At 42.5% G+C, this 17,216-nt stretch overlaps 1 protein-coding gene across 2 annotated transcripts in view; it reads left to right on the forward strand.

Moving 5' to 3' along the window:
- BMPER (BMP binding endothelial regulator) overlaps nucleotides 1–17,216 on the forward strand; it is a 145,185-nt gene that overhangs the window by 31,115 nt on the left and 96,854 nt on the right. For both annotated transcript variants that reach the window (XM_055710162.1, XM_055710163.1), the window contains exons 4-6: nucleotides 5,303–5,385; nucleotides 6,942–7,032; nucleotides 7,850–7,932. In XM_055710162.1, the coding sequence (XP_055566137.1) occupies nucleotides 5,303–5,385; nucleotides 6,942–7,032; nucleotides 7,850–7,932 (257 nt within the window). The remainder of the gene's footprint in view (nucleotides 1–5,302; nucleotides 5,386–6,941; nucleotides 7,033–7,849; nucleotides 7,933–17,216) is intronic.

Raw genomic sequence — 17,216 nt, forward strand, 5'->3', positions numbered from 1 at the left:
CACCTTGCTGTGCTGTGCTGCGCGCCCTTTCCGTGGCCCCTGCGCCTTGTGTCCCCTGGGTATTGTAACTGCGATGGTGCAGCTGCAAATAGGTTTGGTTGTGCTCAGTTATAAAGGAAAGAGCTGGATTTTCACTGCTTAGAGTTACACTCAATAAGCATGGGAGATTTGGTATATATTTTCATGCTTCTGTGTTGACAAATGAAGACCAACGTTACCCAATAGGAAGTTTAATTTTCTAGCAGCTGTCAATGGCTTTACCATCATTAAAACATGTAAAAGTATATTTCATAATAGGTGTATGTATGATTCACAGTTCTTTTATTTTGGCCAACAGTTTTCATGCCAGGGAAATACTGCAGAATGTGCAAATTATTGGTGGGTGGGTTTTTTTTTTGTTTGGGGTATTTGGATTTTTTTGTTGGGCTTTTTTTTTTTTTTTTGTACTTTATTTTATTTGATTTTTGGTGTGGTTTTGGGTGTTGTTTTTTGGTTTTTTGTTTGTGTTTTGTTTTTTTTTTTTTTCTAGAACTGCTATTTAGTGTTAGCATGCCTGAATACCTCCCTGAGGATTAATTTATCAAACACTAAATAAAACATGTCTTCTGACTGTTTTCTTTTTCCTAATGTTTATTTTCCATGCCAATAGAGAGGTTACTTTTCTAAATAGAAAGTGGAGGGAAACCAAGAGAAAGACTTAATAGGAGAAGAAAGATCCTGAAGAAATGAGGGATGGGGAGCCAGTCTATTGTGCACCAATCTATCACTTTCTCTTGGGAGAAAAAGGAAATGACTTGTCTATAAAATTCTCATTAGCCTAAAATAAGCAAAAATCTCTTCTGGAATCTTATTAGGCAATGTCAAATTGAGTAATAAAGGCTTGTTTTTAATGAACTCCTGAGGACACTGGTTGAGCTTTAGCGCTACTAAACTGTCTCTCACAGTCAATTTCCCTATCGTCATGATACTGCTTGGTGCTGGGGTGTCTGGAGTAAGAAAAAAAAAGGGTCATTTAACAATGTTATTGGATTTGGAAAGACAAATGACTTCCTGATTGCCAGCTTGTCCACATGCCAATAACAAAATCTGCTATCATTTGCCTTTTTTGTTATTCCAGTCCAATTCCACGTGAAGATGCTTTTTTTGGAATTAAATTGCTCTCTTTCAAACTAAATTGGCCAAAGGTTGATTTATTATGTTTCCAACTAAGGCACTCGAGTAAGGTATGCACAATTTTGAAACAAAGTAGCTCAGTTCGTAAATTAGAAGTGATTTAACTATTTTATTGTCATTTTTTGTGCAGTAATGACTCAGTTCTAGAGGATCATTTTGCCTTTATGAGGTGACTAGAAGGTAATTAGCAACTTCCATGGCATATACAACAGTTGACCAACTTAAAAGTATTCAGTGGTTTGGTTTGATTCAGATAAGCAACTTTCAGCTTACTTGTTTATCCAGGACTTATCTGAACTATTTGGCTTGAAGTAGGTAGTAGGAACAAAACCTGCAGCTAACTGAAAGTTAATATGTTACATTAATAAAACACCAACTATTCTTAAAGAAAGAAACAGGAAAGACTAAAAAATTAGGACACACTCCTTGAGTGATATCAATCACCTTAGCTCTGTGAAAATTCATATAGACCACTGCTATTTAACTTCCTTCTGTGTGTAGAAATCTAAAGGTTTTCTTTACAGGGTATATGTCACAGGGTCAAATTTACCTATTAATGTCAAATCTGTTACTTTTCATGTACTCCTTAGAATATTCTCAGGCTTTTTGGATTCCCCTCTTGAAAACCTCCTCTGTAGCCCTTTCTTTTAAAGTTTTCTTTAAAGTGTGTATTCAGGCAGAAGTAAGTGGGTGGCATTTGTGACTATGCTAAGCTCTGATCTTTCTTGATTTATTCTTTTCTCCTGCTCTCCCTTTCAAATGGTGGATGGAGACAGTAAGTTAATGTCATAACAATTCCTAAGGGAATTAAAATGGCTTTTAGGAACCTGAAGTATGTTCCGCCATACATCAGGGACTTTGCTGATGCCTTTGGACATGTGATATTCAGTGACTGCTACTTTCCAAACTGAATGTGGTGGACCTTTAACCATGGGCAAGCTAGATCAGCTCAACTGAGTTGGCACATGGAGCGAGGCAGGTTTCACTCAGCTGAGTTTAGGTGAGGCTCGTGAACTTCCATGCTATGAGTAGGTGGGTTAGGAGAGTCCGGGTATATGTTTGTGGGTGTCAGCTGAGAGATTTGTACATTGAAAGTGAGGTTCAGAAAAACTTAGCTGGTATGTGGGCTTTATTTTGTTTCCCTTTTGAAGAGTGAGTGGTGAGTGTAGCTCTGCAGCATCCAGAGGGCAAAGCGTCAGGGCATGCCTCATCAGAGACAGGCTAAAATCTCACCTGGAGATTGTAAAGCCCTTGCTTTCTTGCCCTCTCTTCGGTTTGCCTGATGTTCAGCCTTCCCCCAGCTCTCACCAAGCCTGCTTGCATTACTGGCTAACTCTCCCCTTCCTTTGTGCCGTTTTCCTTAACTGAGCATCTGCTGAAATCCAGCTCCCACCGTGCCTCATGCTGGTGCTTGCATGGTACTGCTCCATCTCCCTTATCCAACTGCTGGCCTGTGCCAAAGCTCAGGAGCGATCTTAGTATTTCCAATGCTTCCACAGACTTCTCCATCGTGCTGTCCATTTCCAAATTTCCCTTTTCTCGCCTGCAAGCTCTCCCTGCTGTGGTTACATCTGGTGTGCTGTCCCCCAGCGCTGGCTACCGGTGACAGAAATGGCTTGTGGGTAGGTGGAGCTGGGCTTCCCCCTTGCTCCCTTGCTGCTTTCCACAGGGGCAATGGCTGGTGCTGCAGGGCAGAGGATTTTGTAGCATACCTCAGTTATGCACCTCAAGGGAGAGCAGTGGTGACTGCACAGATGCACCACCTTCATGCTTTCTTGACCAGACTAATCCTTGAACTGAAAATTTCAGTTTAATGTGCACAGCGATGCATGCAGATTAGCCCAGGGTAATTAGCTTTCTTACAGAGGAAACATTTAAAATGAAAGAACATAATTGGTGAGCAAATATGCAAGGTATTTTGCAGCTGCTAGTTTCCAACATAGCCCTTGATTCTGTATAGTGCTGAAGATACCAGCCCCATCTGGTAAACCACATTTAACATTTATTTGGGTATTTAACAACACAGCTCGTTCCATCTGGAGTGTCCAGCACACATGTAAACTCTTTCTCAGACTGGGACCAGTATGTTAGTATGGCCTTGGCTACTGCAACTTGAGGATGCTAAAACACGTTGAGCAGGCTCTTGACATATATTAGGGTTTGCACTGAGCAGAGAGACTGTGCTACAGGCTTAGCCCGGTGTTTTTCAGAATGGGACTTCAAAATGTATGAAGGGAGTATATGGCTTCGTGCTCGAGTATATGGCTTCATCCTCCTCCCTTGACATGTTGGCCTGTGCATGTCAAGAGCTCCCACAGAACTGTAATATGCTGAGCATCTGAACATTTCTTCATTATTCAGAATTGCTTCATAGGCACTTTGCTACTTAAAAAAAATGCATGCTTTGTGCCTTTCAACATTTGTCAAAGACTGTTATCACAGCCAGCTCTTAGACTACTGACCAACTCTTTAAAAGACATACCTGTTACAGCTTAGGGAAATGAAATGGCCACAGCATCTGCAAAATTTCTCCTGTGTTGCTCTGCATTTAGCTTGGAAAAATTTCTGAATACTGCAGATCCTGAAGTACAGGTCTTCTGTTGTTTAAGATCTGAACTGGAGGCAGTTAACACATTTGTACATGATCTTTATATATCAGGTTTCCTTTACATTTTGGGTTGCATTCAAGATGGTTTTTGTGGGGATTTGAAGTTACTCAGCAGTTCACAGCTGTGACCCTCAAGTTTTCTTGTACAGTGGGCTGAAAGGTTTGCTGTTGTGAGGCTGATAACTTGCATTTGTTTTCAGAAGGGCATAAAGTGTAGCCCAAGGCAGTTCAGGACAGTGCAGCCGACACAGCAGAGAATGACCCAGGGCAGCTGCTGAGGCAGGGTGTGGAAGGAGAGTGGTGCTTGCGGCATTGTTTGACCAATCATAGTTTTCTACTTGGTGACTCTATGTATATGATATTTTTTCAAAGTCTTTGGCAAGACTCCTGTTGATTTCTTGGGCTCTTTGATCAGGCCCATTTTGAATAAAATAGACTAGGAAAAAAAACCTCGAAGCAGTAAATGGAAAATGGGCATTTTTCCTGCAGAAAACTGGGGTATGTGTTCCTTCTAATTTTTTTCCAGAAACACTTTAAGTCGCCAAAGAATTAATTTTTTATTGAAACAATTTTGCATTAATAAACTAACTCTTTTAAAACAAGTATTTTATTTCTGCTTAATATGTCTTTTGTAGTTTTGTTTTTCCCATGAGTTATGCTTCTCGTTTTGTTCCTTTTTGCTTTTCCCTTTTGCAAGATACCAGAAAACAACTAAAGAATGGGAAGGGAAACTAGTAGGAACATGTAATAAAAAATGTGAAAATTAACGTTTGGGTTTTTGGTTGTTTTCCAAATGGCTCAACGGAACTTCATTTTGCGCAAAAAGTGTGTGCTGATCCTATGCATGGGCAAACCAACCTATTTTTCTGTGTACAAAGCTGTCATATAGCACACAAAGATACATAAAGCCAACCTGTGGGACTCTAATATGTCCTGCTCAGAGCTTCACCACCCACACAGAAGAGCTTGATGGCTTTTAGTTTATGTGGATGTTGATCTCTTCTGTCATGAAAGTGAAAAGGTATAAAGGAGGGGTAGCTCTGCCAATGTCACTTGGTCCATGCCAAGCTGTGCTGGCTGAGAGCTGTCCTGGGGGTTTTGGTTAATGGGTGAGGATAGCATGGCCAGGCTGGATGATGAATGTTTGCAGCTTTTCTCTTACCGTTTCTCCTCCCTCCCTTCACTCCAGTGCATGAGTGGCTGAGTGGCTCCTGAACAGGCTGCGGAATAAGCATCGACATCCATTTTTAGTTAAATTGTTACTGATTCAGGTTTGTCTTGAGCGGTGGTAGTAAGGAGTTTGGCCAACCATGCATCAGCAGCAGATGTCTGGGGTAGTGATGGTGCCAGCCCTCCCAGGACATGGTCCTTCAGGTCTGTTCCAGCTCCCAGCTCTACCTCTTCCCTTAACGGGGGGAAGAGGATGGGTTGTATTTGGCGTGGTGCTTTGTGATCCTCAGCAGCAGCCTCCCTCAAGATCATTGCGTTCGGCTGAGCTGACCAACTTGTCTCTTCCTCTAGATTGCAGTTTTGGAGGAAACACGTACAACAGCTCCATGAAATGGCACCTCCCTAGTAACCCCTGTGTTACATACCAGTGCCAGGTAAGGCTGTCATCAGCGTCGCGCTAATTGAGTTGTGAGCTTTACTCATGAAATTCTGAGCCTTGTTTTATCCAATTCAAATCAGCTGAAACATTTTATACCCAAAGCACAATAGGGACCTTGCATTTAAAGTAGTTTGAATCCACTCAGACGTGGCCAGCTATAACCAGACATTCAGAAGGGTAGGTGTTATCTGGCTTGAGTACTGTGATACTGAGAGATTGCTGAAGGAGGGGTACGCAGCCATGCCATTTCATGCTGCCTTGACCTTGAAATAAGTCCTCCTTTTTTTCAGCATGCTAAGCCTTTTGTGAGATACAAACTATTACTGTAATAATCAGACACTTATGTGTGTATGTGTCCACAGGTTTTACCTGGGATGTTCTTTAAGAGAAACCCACAACCATATCTTCTTTTCCTAGGCTCCTGTGCTGTTACCACTGTGGTATTTTTGGTAGTTTGCCTGTTTGCAACCACAACGTTTGCAAGATTGTCCATTTTCAGGCACAAACCAAGTAATTACATAAGGAATTTTAGGTTCTGTCTGTGAACAGGTCTGCCATTTTTGCTGACAGTTGGATCCGGTTTTAGTAATAACACTCAGGCAGCTACTAAGAATTGCAGCTGTTGGAAAGAGGAGAGATGGATGAGTATGAAGACCTGCTACAAACAGGAGAAAAGAGGTTCAAGATTTTTTCTGTGATACTTCTGTTCTATGAAATTCACCTGCATTTTTAAAGTAAACTACGCAGAATGAAGTTGTAGCAGCAGTACTCTGTATCCTTGCACTTAATGAAAAGATACAATGTGAATTTAGATACTCTTATTGCTACTAGCTACTCATGGAATGAGCAATTCTTTATTGCCTGCTTCAGTGTCTAAATGCAGTACTGGGTGATCCTCTTTACCTTAGATCCACACATTTGAAACCAGGTTTCCCCGTCCTTCAACTGCAAAGCTGCAAGCAGTAAAAAAAAAAAAAAAAAAAAAAAAAAAAAGAAAAAGTAACAGCCTTTTGTGCACAGAACCTCACACCCAGATTTGTTCAGGAGGACTCTTGACTTCTGGGACAAGAAGTACAGGAAATGTTAATTTACTAATACTTATCAGGCAAAGCATCAAAGATAAGTGTCTCCCCTCTACAGAACAAGATGCTTTTATCTGCTTTCTAAGTCTTTTTTTTTCCTCCAATGGGAAAAGGACAAGAATGCCTCACGACCTGCCTGTTTTCACCAGAGCCACATGGCAGATTACTGAGCCTAAGAATTCCTGATAAAGAAGGATTCCTTTTCCTAAGAAGGTGCTTGGTTTGTTACCTGATGCATTTTAAGGCAAAGCCTGTGTCTGGAGTCAGGGAGACTCAAGTGGATCTTTTGACTGTGGATTAACCTGAATTCTGATAGCAGGCAGCAGGTACAGACAGAAAAGATGTTTTGAAATCCAGTGCTCCACACCATGTGCCGGGCTTTAATTGCACTGCTAGTAATTGTGGATTTTTGCCTGTTAAAGCAACCACAACGCTAACAACGAACATGTCTGATCTGCATCTTTTTCAGGAAGGAGTGATAGTAGAGTCGGAGGTACAGTGCGTTGTTCATTGCAAAAACCCTTCCAAACTCACAGGAATGTGTTGTCCTGTGTGTCCAGGTGAGATTTCATGGGAAGATGCTGTTCCATATGTGCAACTGTATTTCTGATGATAAATATCATTACCTGGGAGGTTGCCTCTAACTTCTCCGTTATGCTTGACAAGTTACTAAAATGGGGGCCAGTGGCTCACAATGCACCAAATGACAGAAGAAGAGAGTGCTTAATATTTTTTAGTAGAGGGCATGCAGACTAGGGGATTCATGGGCAATAGCCTGTGATGATATCCACAGATGTATTTACATAATTTTTCAGAGGTTCTGTCAGCTCCTTTTGCCCGGCTGATGACTGGGATTTTGTTAGAAGGGGAAGTATAAGGGTAATCCTGAAAAAAAATTAAAGAGAATCATTTCTGGAAGGGGAGTGGGAATAGGTTACCTTTGTGAAGCATGGTAGCAAACTAACATGATTTTATAGATTAATCTGATTTTTAACAGAGGTTTTGTAAGCAAGCACTGCTCCAGTTGTGATCGAATGGGTTTATTATATTCTAATAGGTTATAATTTTTGCCCACATCTAATATAAACTCAGGGAGTAAGAACGATTAGTAAAAAGCAAACAGCTCGTTGCAAAGCCACTTTTGATGGAAGACCTGGCAGCCTTGACTTCACTAGTGCAAATTTATCTGCTGTAGAAGGATGCTTGCTTTCCCCAAAAAGATACTGAGGGGTTCTCAAGCCTTTGAAGGCTTCCAAAGTGATTTGTATCAGAGAGGATGGTACCATTTACTTTCCATGTTGTCCTATGGTGGGGTGTATTATAGAGAAAAGACAGTCTTCTATCCTGAGCTAAACTTATTCAAATGCTGTTTTCCAGGTTGTATATTTGAAGGGAGACTTTACAATGAAGGAGAAGAATTTAGGCCTGAAGGAAATAAATGTACCAAGTGTTCTTGTATTGTAAGTATTTGCCTTTTGGCATTGCATCTCCCTGTATGAACTTCAAAAGCCACATTATTATTGCCATAACAAAGCAAAAAATATAAGGAATTCAACACTGTTATGCATTCTTCTCTTGGAGTTCAGGTTTCTGTTGAAGATTTCACTGCGCTAATACATTTTATCACTCGTATTTTGAATTTAGCACCTTTTCTGTGACTTTACGCTGTAGGCAGAGCAGGTTATTTGAGGGTCAATGTGTTACATTAGAGATGCTTTTTTGTGATGGGATCATGCAAGAAGAGACAGAAAGCTTTTCGGGCTTCATCTATTGATCAACACTACTTATTAGATGTTTCCTTAAACCGATCTTTCACAAGGATTCCTTTCAGCTGTATGCAGCAACGGTCTTTGCTCTGAATTACTGAGTGAAAGGATGAAGGGTAGCCTACTTAGGCTGTCCCAGGTGGATGTTGGCTTGATGTTTAATGAAAAGGTCATATCCTGGATTTTATTCTTGACTAGCAACAATAGAGAGAGGAAGTAATAATTGCATCCTTTGGGTAATGAGCACAGGCTTCTCATTCACTTCCATTAAGGCAAAAGATAATGCTGTGTGAGTTGGGGCAGATAACTTGGGCTTCATTGGTGTGATCTGTGAGACTGGTAAAATGCAAAGTTCAAACCACTACTTTTGTTACAATCGATGGGCTGGTTGTCAGCAGATAATGCAAGGCTGGGGAACTCTGCATTTCAGTAGAATGCCAAGAGTTCTGTCAGTACCAGACACAGCTCTCCTGCATCATGAAAATAAAATAAAACAGGGGAGAGAGAAGGGTGGAATTCAAAAATTAATAAGTTTATACACAGACACATATGCACATTTAATGAAACTACTGCAGAGAACTTGGACTGGTTTGTGGGAGAAAAAACCTGGTAATCTGCAAAATTAATTTACGTTAAATCATTACTTCTCCTGTAGAGAATCGGGCTACTCAGGTTGTTCTGTTTCATTTGGTTTTTTAAAGTTTTAATCCTGTAATAGTGAAAATATGCTGTCACGCATGTCACAGAGATATATGCCCTGGGCTTCTGCTCTGCTGAATGCCTCATGTCCCAGGCTGAGGAACATTGCTCCCTTTGTACTTGGTGGGTCCCCCTCTCAGTTCAGCTTCAGCTGCAAAGCAGTAGCTTTATGCTCCAGCTTTCCTTAGTCATGTTCCTCAGGGGAAGGCAGGTCTGAATGGTTGAGAAGTCTGTGGAGACATGCTTGAGTCTTCTCGGGCTGCACTTTGCTCTTTCGTAAGTACTGTACAGATGTTGCCTATTGCCTAGTTGTTGGTGTGCCAATATTTCCTTGATCAACTTTCCTTTGTTCCCTAAACAGCAAAAGCAACTGTGCTGAGAAAAGCATGGGAGGTGGGAGATACTTGAAGAGAGCTATATAAAGAAATATAGGAGTATAGGGTCAGACCTGAGGGTCTTTCCTGGACAGCACACATCAGCAGACCTCGGCTGCAGAGCCCAGTCTTTGGAAAGCTCTCTGGGAGTTCAAGTTTGTGGGATTTTCAGCTCCAAGTGGTGCCTACTAGATACTGTTGAGCTTCTAAAGAATGCAAACTGGGTGTTAAGATGGGTGTTTTTTGTTGTTTTTAACATGCATTGCTTGTGCAAATGAGGAAAAAATGGGCATCTTGGGAGGTGGGGATCCCGGTCTCCATGGAGCAGGCTGGCTGGCTGCAGGGCTTCCCTTGCGCTCCGAAGGGTGGGGGAAGCCAGGGCACAGTTGCATGGGGGCGATGCGCTCAGTCCTTACCTGCCGTGCATCCATTAATATGGTTTCTGCTTAACACCCCTTGTGGTTCTGGTTATTGTCACTGCAAACCGGACCTAACCCACCCAACTGATTTCATGGAGGTCACCCAAACAGCCGTTAGCTAATAACTTTTGGGTTGCTACCGAGCCGGGCAATGCCGGCAGCAGTGAGACAGAGATGAAAGGCCCTGTATTCCATTACCAGTCTCCTAAGCAAGCCGCTCCTTGGGGCGACTAAGATTTCGCGCTGAAAATGAAAATGTATCACCTCTCACTCAATGCATATTGCCTGTCAGGAGCGAACGAGCTGGCTTTTAATGACTCGGTTTCTCTGGGGAGAGGCATTTGTGTAAGGAAGGTGGACGGGATAATAGGGATCTCCTCGCACCCCGGCTGAAACCCAGCTGTCTCGCAGTAATTCATCTGTCTGGCCCATTCCTGCTTTTCGTGATAGGCCAGCAGCCTGTTCTAGAGAAACTTTGGATATTTTCCCTGCCATAAGCACCTACTTAAATGAAGGACTGGCTGCTTTAATCAAGTGTTATTTCTCAGATACTACTTTTATGAGGTCGAGAGTGTGTTTCTGCTTGAACAGTGAGAGCACTTGGCTTACATGTTTCCTTTCCTACAGCCGGCATTAAAATAGTCAGACTGTGATTATCTTAAATGTTTTCATTTTCTCTTTTGATGTAGCACGTTTTGGGGGGAGCAAAAAATACTGGAGGGGGAAGGAAAGCGAGCCAAGGAAGGAGGAGAGGAGGTTTGGCAGGAAAGTGACCTTGCGTGAGAGTGGTAACCATGGAGAAGCTTATCTTTAAATGGTAGTATCCAAACTCATAACTAGCCCCTTTTGACTCACACCGCTGTTACCCAGAGCATGGGCGCTGCGCGTTTTGGCATGTGAGGCATGCGGCGGTACGAGGTACCACCATGCTGAGAGCCAGCAGCGCTATGGAGACGCCGCAGCCCAGGACCTCTCTTCCTCCACACCCCCACGGAAAGAAGGCAAGCAGACCTTCTCAGGAAAGGGTTGGAGGCTGGGTTATGGCATTGCCGGGATGGCCAAGGGCCAGGAGAGGGAAGGGTCGCATGGTCTGTCTGTACTGCAGGGAGGCATGTCATGGGGATGATTGTCAGCAGGGTGTCCACACAAGTTTGGTCCCCAGGCAGCATCGTTTCACAAATGCAACACCGGCTTCTTAGCTGCTCTTCCAAATGAAGCAAATAAACCCCAAATGGCTGGAAGCAGAGCGTGGGGATTCGGGGCCCTTGGAGAGCAGAATTTAAAAGCATCCTCTGCTGGATTTCCTTTGCAACACTGGGGGCTTTTGTACACCACTGCTCGGGCATGCTCAGAGGGACTCAAGAGGCACACAGCTCCTGGTCTGCAGTTATATTTGTGGGTCTGTGAAGGAGATACCTTGTCACTTAATGTTCCTGAGAGTTAAGGTGCAAAAACTGCATAATGAAAGTTTTGCATAATGAAAGTTTTGCACAAAGAAAAGGAAATCACACTGAGAAAATCTGTTTCAAAATCAATGAGTAGCAGGCGTTGCAACTGTGATAAGTAATGAGAAACTACATATGTTAGTGTTTTGGACACTGAGGATGGAATTCATCTCGTCTAGGTCCAGCCAGTCAGAAGTAATGTGTCTGGTCTGAACTACTTACTGGAGCTCCTCTTCAGTTAATGGAGAGAGAGAGGTGGGATGGATTACTCTCTGCAGATGCCTATCTTCCTCTGCTAACTACAGGGGGAGTCTGCCCGGCTCCCTAGCCTCTGTGGTGCTGAGGATGGCTGAGGTGGGTCCCGCCTGTGCAGTCAGCAGGGTGATAAAGCACTCTGATACTGCTTTGAAGGCCTAGCTTTAGCAGGTACCACGAGCTGCCGAAATACGTTCCCACCACAACAGGCTGGGGGGCAGATACTCCAGCCTACTGGGAAACTCAGGGGAACACGCATCCTGAGGAAATGTATCCTCAGTGAAGGCTGGTAGCAGAAGCTATGTCCAAATTCAAATTGCCATCCTCAGTGCAGTGCCAAATGCTGATCTTCCCAAATTTCCCTGTACTCCAGCAGCTTTGATTCAGCTCCAAACTGCAGCAGACACTGTCTGCCCCCACTCTGGGGGCTCAGGAATAGAGACGAAGGGTTGTAGTCTGGGGTGAAAAAGCAAAGACTCGGTAGGAGGAGTGTTTGCTTTCTGAAAGTTAGTGGCATAAGTAGAAGTGGTTGGCTTGTGGGTGGATGCAAATGGAAATTAGTAATACTTCAGAAATATGGGATATGGAGGGGTTGTCACTGTGTCTCTTTAAGACACAACCCCTCACCCCACCCCCCACCCCAAATTTTGCCTGCAGATTTTTTGCAAGGCTAGAAAGTCTGATTTTCTGACTAGCCTAATAAAAACACAGTCTTCCAGGCAGGTGAAGAAGTATGGCTGTGCAGGTAGGTGTGGAAGAGCAAGGACTTGGTATGTGCTGAACTTCAGCAATAAAAATAATGCAGCAGAGAGACATAGTGTCCTGTTAGTTATTCTTTCTTTATCTGATTTTCTTCAGACTTAAAAAAACATACCCGCTTCTGTGGAGATGGTGCACTACATGTGCCATGTCTGAAATATTAAATTCCTTTCATTTTGGAAATATCAAAGTTTAAAAAAATATTTTGACATTTTAAAAAAAAATGTTGGTTAGAAAACAAAGTGAGGCTTTTTCTTTCCTCTCATTGACATGCCTAGCCATTTTTAATGTTGGTTTGTTTTTTTTTTATTTCTCCCCAAAAATGAAAAAAAAATCTCAAAACATGTGCCTGTGAAGAAGTTAAAAACAATTTTAATAAAAGTCTTGGAGTAAAGTTAAAAATAAAATCAATCACAGTTTTTCTGAAATACAATTAACTCTGGAATAGCAATGCAAGTGGGCGTAATTCAGAGTAATTATTCAGTGTAAATGATCCGTATTCATAACCACTTCAAATCTCAGACTTTGGAAAGTATCTTTCTGTGGCAAGCTCTCATTTCCTCCCTCTGTGGACATTTGAATTTCATCCTAGATCTTTCCTATCTGCAGAGCATCCTAGCTCACCTAGTCCAAGTGTGTTCCCAGCTCATGCTGCAGAAACCCTTTCTCACACTTTTACTTTTGGTGAGGATCAAAGGGGTCTTTCTATGCAGCAAAAGACTGCCCAGTTCGGGCACCTTTCCAGGGGAGCAGAGAGATGACTCTTTAAGCGTCATGGGTCCAGAACATGCAGCATCTTTCTCATATCCCTTCCTTCCTAAGCACCTTTTGCTCACCCCTCCTACCCTTCAGGGTTCGGTTCAGATTTGCTTTCCATGCATCAGCATAGCCCGTGCTCCTCTGGCCCTGCAGTCAGAGGGGTCTGCGCCAGCTGTGCTTCCTTCTCCTCCATCGTTCCGCAGAGGTAGTGCTACCCAGTTGTTTTTATTTCTGAGAAGGCATCTATGGCACCCAGTCAATGTATGAGTGCCTGTTGTGCTTCATATCATAAGGACATGTATTTCTGTCCCCAAGAGAAGAGAACATGGAAGAAGAATGTGAAGAAAGATAAAAGTGGGATTTGGCAGATTTCTGTGGGGAATTTTTCCTGCTGGAAAGGGAGGGTGGAAATGCCGAGGAATTGGAGGAAGGAGCTCTGCCTTTATAAGGCTCTTGTTTAGGCAGCGACTGTCTTTCTGGTTTGATGATCCAAGACAGCATTGTGATAATTAATGAATTAAGCAATACTAGAAGCCGTGAAAGACTTAAAACTTCCTGGGTACCTGAAGGGCCTTAAGTAAATGCTGATAAACACCACCCCGACTGTGTGTTGCATGAGCAACCTCTTGTGTACAGAGAAAAAGTGTCCAGGACTTTCTATCATTTAAAAGAAATGAATGCACAGAGCAGGATCTATTTTGCATTCCTAAAGCATATAAAGAAAAAAATAGTGCAGATCGACCACATTTAAATGGTGATAATAAAGGCTTATACCTTGAGTGTAGGTTGCTGTCACTTTTGAGAGGAAAGGAACAGAGCTTATGCTGTCAGGTGTCTGTCCTCTGTTGCGTTAAACTTTCCCTAATTAACAGGCTGAGATTGATTGTTCTTATTGACAAAGAAGAATTAAGTACACAGAGCTTTAACAATAAAGGAGAGCAGTTAAAAGGCAGCCGCTGATGAGGGGACTATTTTTATTGGCGTTGGGCTGCAATGAAGACTACAAAATTCTCTGCTGTAACTCACTCCTTGCAAAGGCAAGTAACTGTCTTGGAGGGAAAACAAAGAACCTGGTTAAAGTAAGCAAACAAATAAACAAAAAAAGGACCTGCTGGCCAGCAGGGGATGAAAGGGTTGCACGTGGTTTCCGAAGCGCCCTGCCAAGACAAAGGTTTTATGTGAGAAATGTCTGTAGCACTTCTGGTAAGTGGCTTCAAATGGGAATGCGTGTGGCATCTCGTGGGAACGCTTGTGTGCAGAATTGATTTGGGTCTAAAAGATTCCCACAAGTGGTGGTAGGAAGCAGTAAAAGCAATAGCTTGTCAATTAACAGGGCTTTTGTTTGCCAAATATTTTATGGGGAGTCCGAGACCCTTCTGGCTGGTGTTACAATGAAGGAAAGGCTGAGAAGAGGAGGAGTGCTTGGCTTTCATGTTTGTCACCCTTTGGGTTTAAATAAACTTGGATGTCACAGGTTTGGGTCTTGTTATCAGGTAACAATGGTTAATGATTTTAAACTTGCGCACAGCCCTCTGTGTCCTGAGACAAGATGTTGTAGTATGCACAGGCCTGCTAAATGAATTTACACAGGAGACCTTCATCAACTGCATAACACCTACTGGTTTTCCTTTTTCAAAAGCAAAAAAGAAAAAAATAATTAAAGGTTAGAGAGAATACACTGTTACCTGCAGGTCTTTGGGTTTTGTTTTTTCCCCTCTCTCTTAAGTCTGAGATCACTTTGGATCGTGCATTTTTTTAGTTAATTGTTCTGAGCTGTCGACTTTGTTCATATTGAATGTCTTTTGTAGAAGACGTAAAGTGAAACTTGGGATCATCAAATCTGAATTGCTGTTGAGCTCTCGTGTGATTGCCAAATTCCATCTTGACTCACTATCAGTCTGCCTAAATTCTCCTTGCTCTTTCCACTGCATCCTACAGCTTCACTTTTGTTTTCTGCCCTGGAAGCATTTTGTGTGTTGATAAGGTAGCAAGTTTCCAACCCTGCCTGATAAACTGTTCTCCAGCTGGCATATGTGATGAATTAACATTTCTTGCAACAAACCAGTCATATAGAAAGGCTAGTCAAAGCTCCTTGGATTCCATCAACTTTTAAAATGTTAATGAACATAGTTATTACTTTTGTTGCCTTATTTAATGATGAGAGACAAGCACATTGGATAGTCAAGGGGAGGAAAAAAATACCCAGCAAATTATTTTCAGGACTGTGACAGGCTGTAACTTTTCTATACAAGCCATCCTCTTAGGCTGAGTGCAGGATAGGCAGGATAATTCTTTGGCTGTCAAAATAGACATGGGAAACAGAAAAGGGGGGAAATAAGTACTTTGAGACATGACAGTGATTTACTTATTCTGCCTTTAAGCTGTCAGAAATAAAATTTGACTAGGAGCCAAACTATCATAACATCTTTGGCACTCTTCTGTGGGTACATCAACCTGAAGGAAAGCTGCAGAAATCCTTGCGGGCAACTTGGGGCTGGGGTCAGCAGTGGGATGAAAGCTTCCAGCTTGTACTGTAGGTGCTTGAATACGGAAGGTGAGTCCTTAAAAAAGCAAAAAGCTTTCTAACTCTAGTGATAGAAATTGCCTGGATGTCTTAACTTTCTCCCAGGAAGTCACACTCCCATGGTACCTAAACTTCTGTCCCAAACATGACTGGAACACCATTGAACATGACAATCCTGAGCTTCATTGAAAACCAAAGAAGTTTTCAGCTCTCTGCCAGAAGCTTTGTAACGAAGCCTTGAGATTTTCTTCAGAATGCAGATGTGTGTGGGGGTTGGTTTGGTTTGGTTTGGTTTTTTAAACTGGAGTTTAGAGGCATTACTCAATATTTTGTGCTCTAATCATTGAAATGGAAATTTCTTTATCGCCTCTACTTGGGTGTCAGAGCCAATGCAATTGAAAGTGCAAAGTCCAGATTTCCAGCAGGCTCAGATCTGATGTTTGAGGCGTCTAAGCCCAAAAGGATTTGAGTGGCTCGCATGCTTTGTCTGGTTTCTTTTCCCTTTTTTCTTTCTCCAGAACACAGCACCAGGAGAGTAGAACAGAAGCTAATGTGCCAATAGTGTCTTTCTTCACAGGAAGAAGCAGAGCTGGCCTCAGCACTGAGAGCATAGCAATGAGGAGAGTCTTGTTCCTTTTACTATCCTCTGCTTTGCACCCAAGTATTCAACATGCTGAGTAAAAATTTGAAAATGAGAAAATAATTAATTCCAAGCAGTCTAAGGATTTTGTGCTTTTCAGCACTCCGTCTGCTCTCTTCCTCCCTCTCCTAGTTGCAGCATAACTTTCCTTCCCCTGGATGCAGCTGAATAGCAATTCTTCCTCACAATCCCAGTTGCTGATGCACTATTTATTCTTTCAGCAGGCAGCTGAACTGCCCTGCTCTCTGTCTTTTGAGGTCAGGGATTTTTTTTAATTCCCCAAGGTTCCTGCAATTACCATTCCTCCCCCATCTAGGTTTTTTAGTGCTGCACTTAAGCAAGTATGGGTATGTACAGGGCATCATGCAAGGAGGGAAAATCCTATGTTTATTATATCTTCTACTACCTGCTGCTCTTTGTAGTTGACGCGCACACGTAATGTCTCTTATGCATAGTACTTGGCCGGCATCTGCTACTATGACTTTCTCTTTCTGACTGTGAACCTGATTCTAACGCAGTGAGTATTTTATGAAGTAGCTAAAAGGGAATAGGACCCATAAAAGTTGACACCTGGTGGAAAGCAAGCCAGGGAGGCATTTTCTTTCCCTGTGGTGTTGTTACATTCCTTGTGGTCAGCAGTAATAGCTCTGCCTCTTGAAGTATGGGCTGTGGGGTTTTGTGCCATGTTCAAATGGACATCGCTCGAAGCTTTAGCATTTATGGTGTTTGGAGGACACGTTCTCACTTCCTGAGTATTTAGTAGAGCAGAGGTAACAGCAAGCAATTATATGAAATGAGAAGAAAGTTACAGGCTGATTTGAGGGCTGAGGGGCATGGAGGGGGAAGAAACATGCCTGTACATCAACAGAAATATCGTCAACCTGTGTAGCATGCTTGCTGTTGTTCCCCTGAGACTGTTTTTGCAGTATTTCTCTGAGTCAGATAGGAGGCTAATAAGGATACTATTAATACGCCTAATGACCGAAAGTACTTTTTGCAGCTGTCATGAGCGCCTTTGTTTCTATTTCTAAATACCTTATGTGGCTGCCTCTCATTGCTGTCAGTCTCTGGGAAATCCTTTATCTCAAACTTTCTTCAGTCTTA

This window comes from Falco cherrug, chromosome 4, assembly GCF_023634085.1.
Source record: "Falco cherrug isolate bFalChe1 chromosome 4, bFalChe1.pri, whole genome shotgun sequence".
Taxonomy (NCBI): domain Eukaryota; kingdom Metazoa; phylum Chordata; class Aves; order Falconiformes; family Falconidae; genus Falco; species Falco cherrug.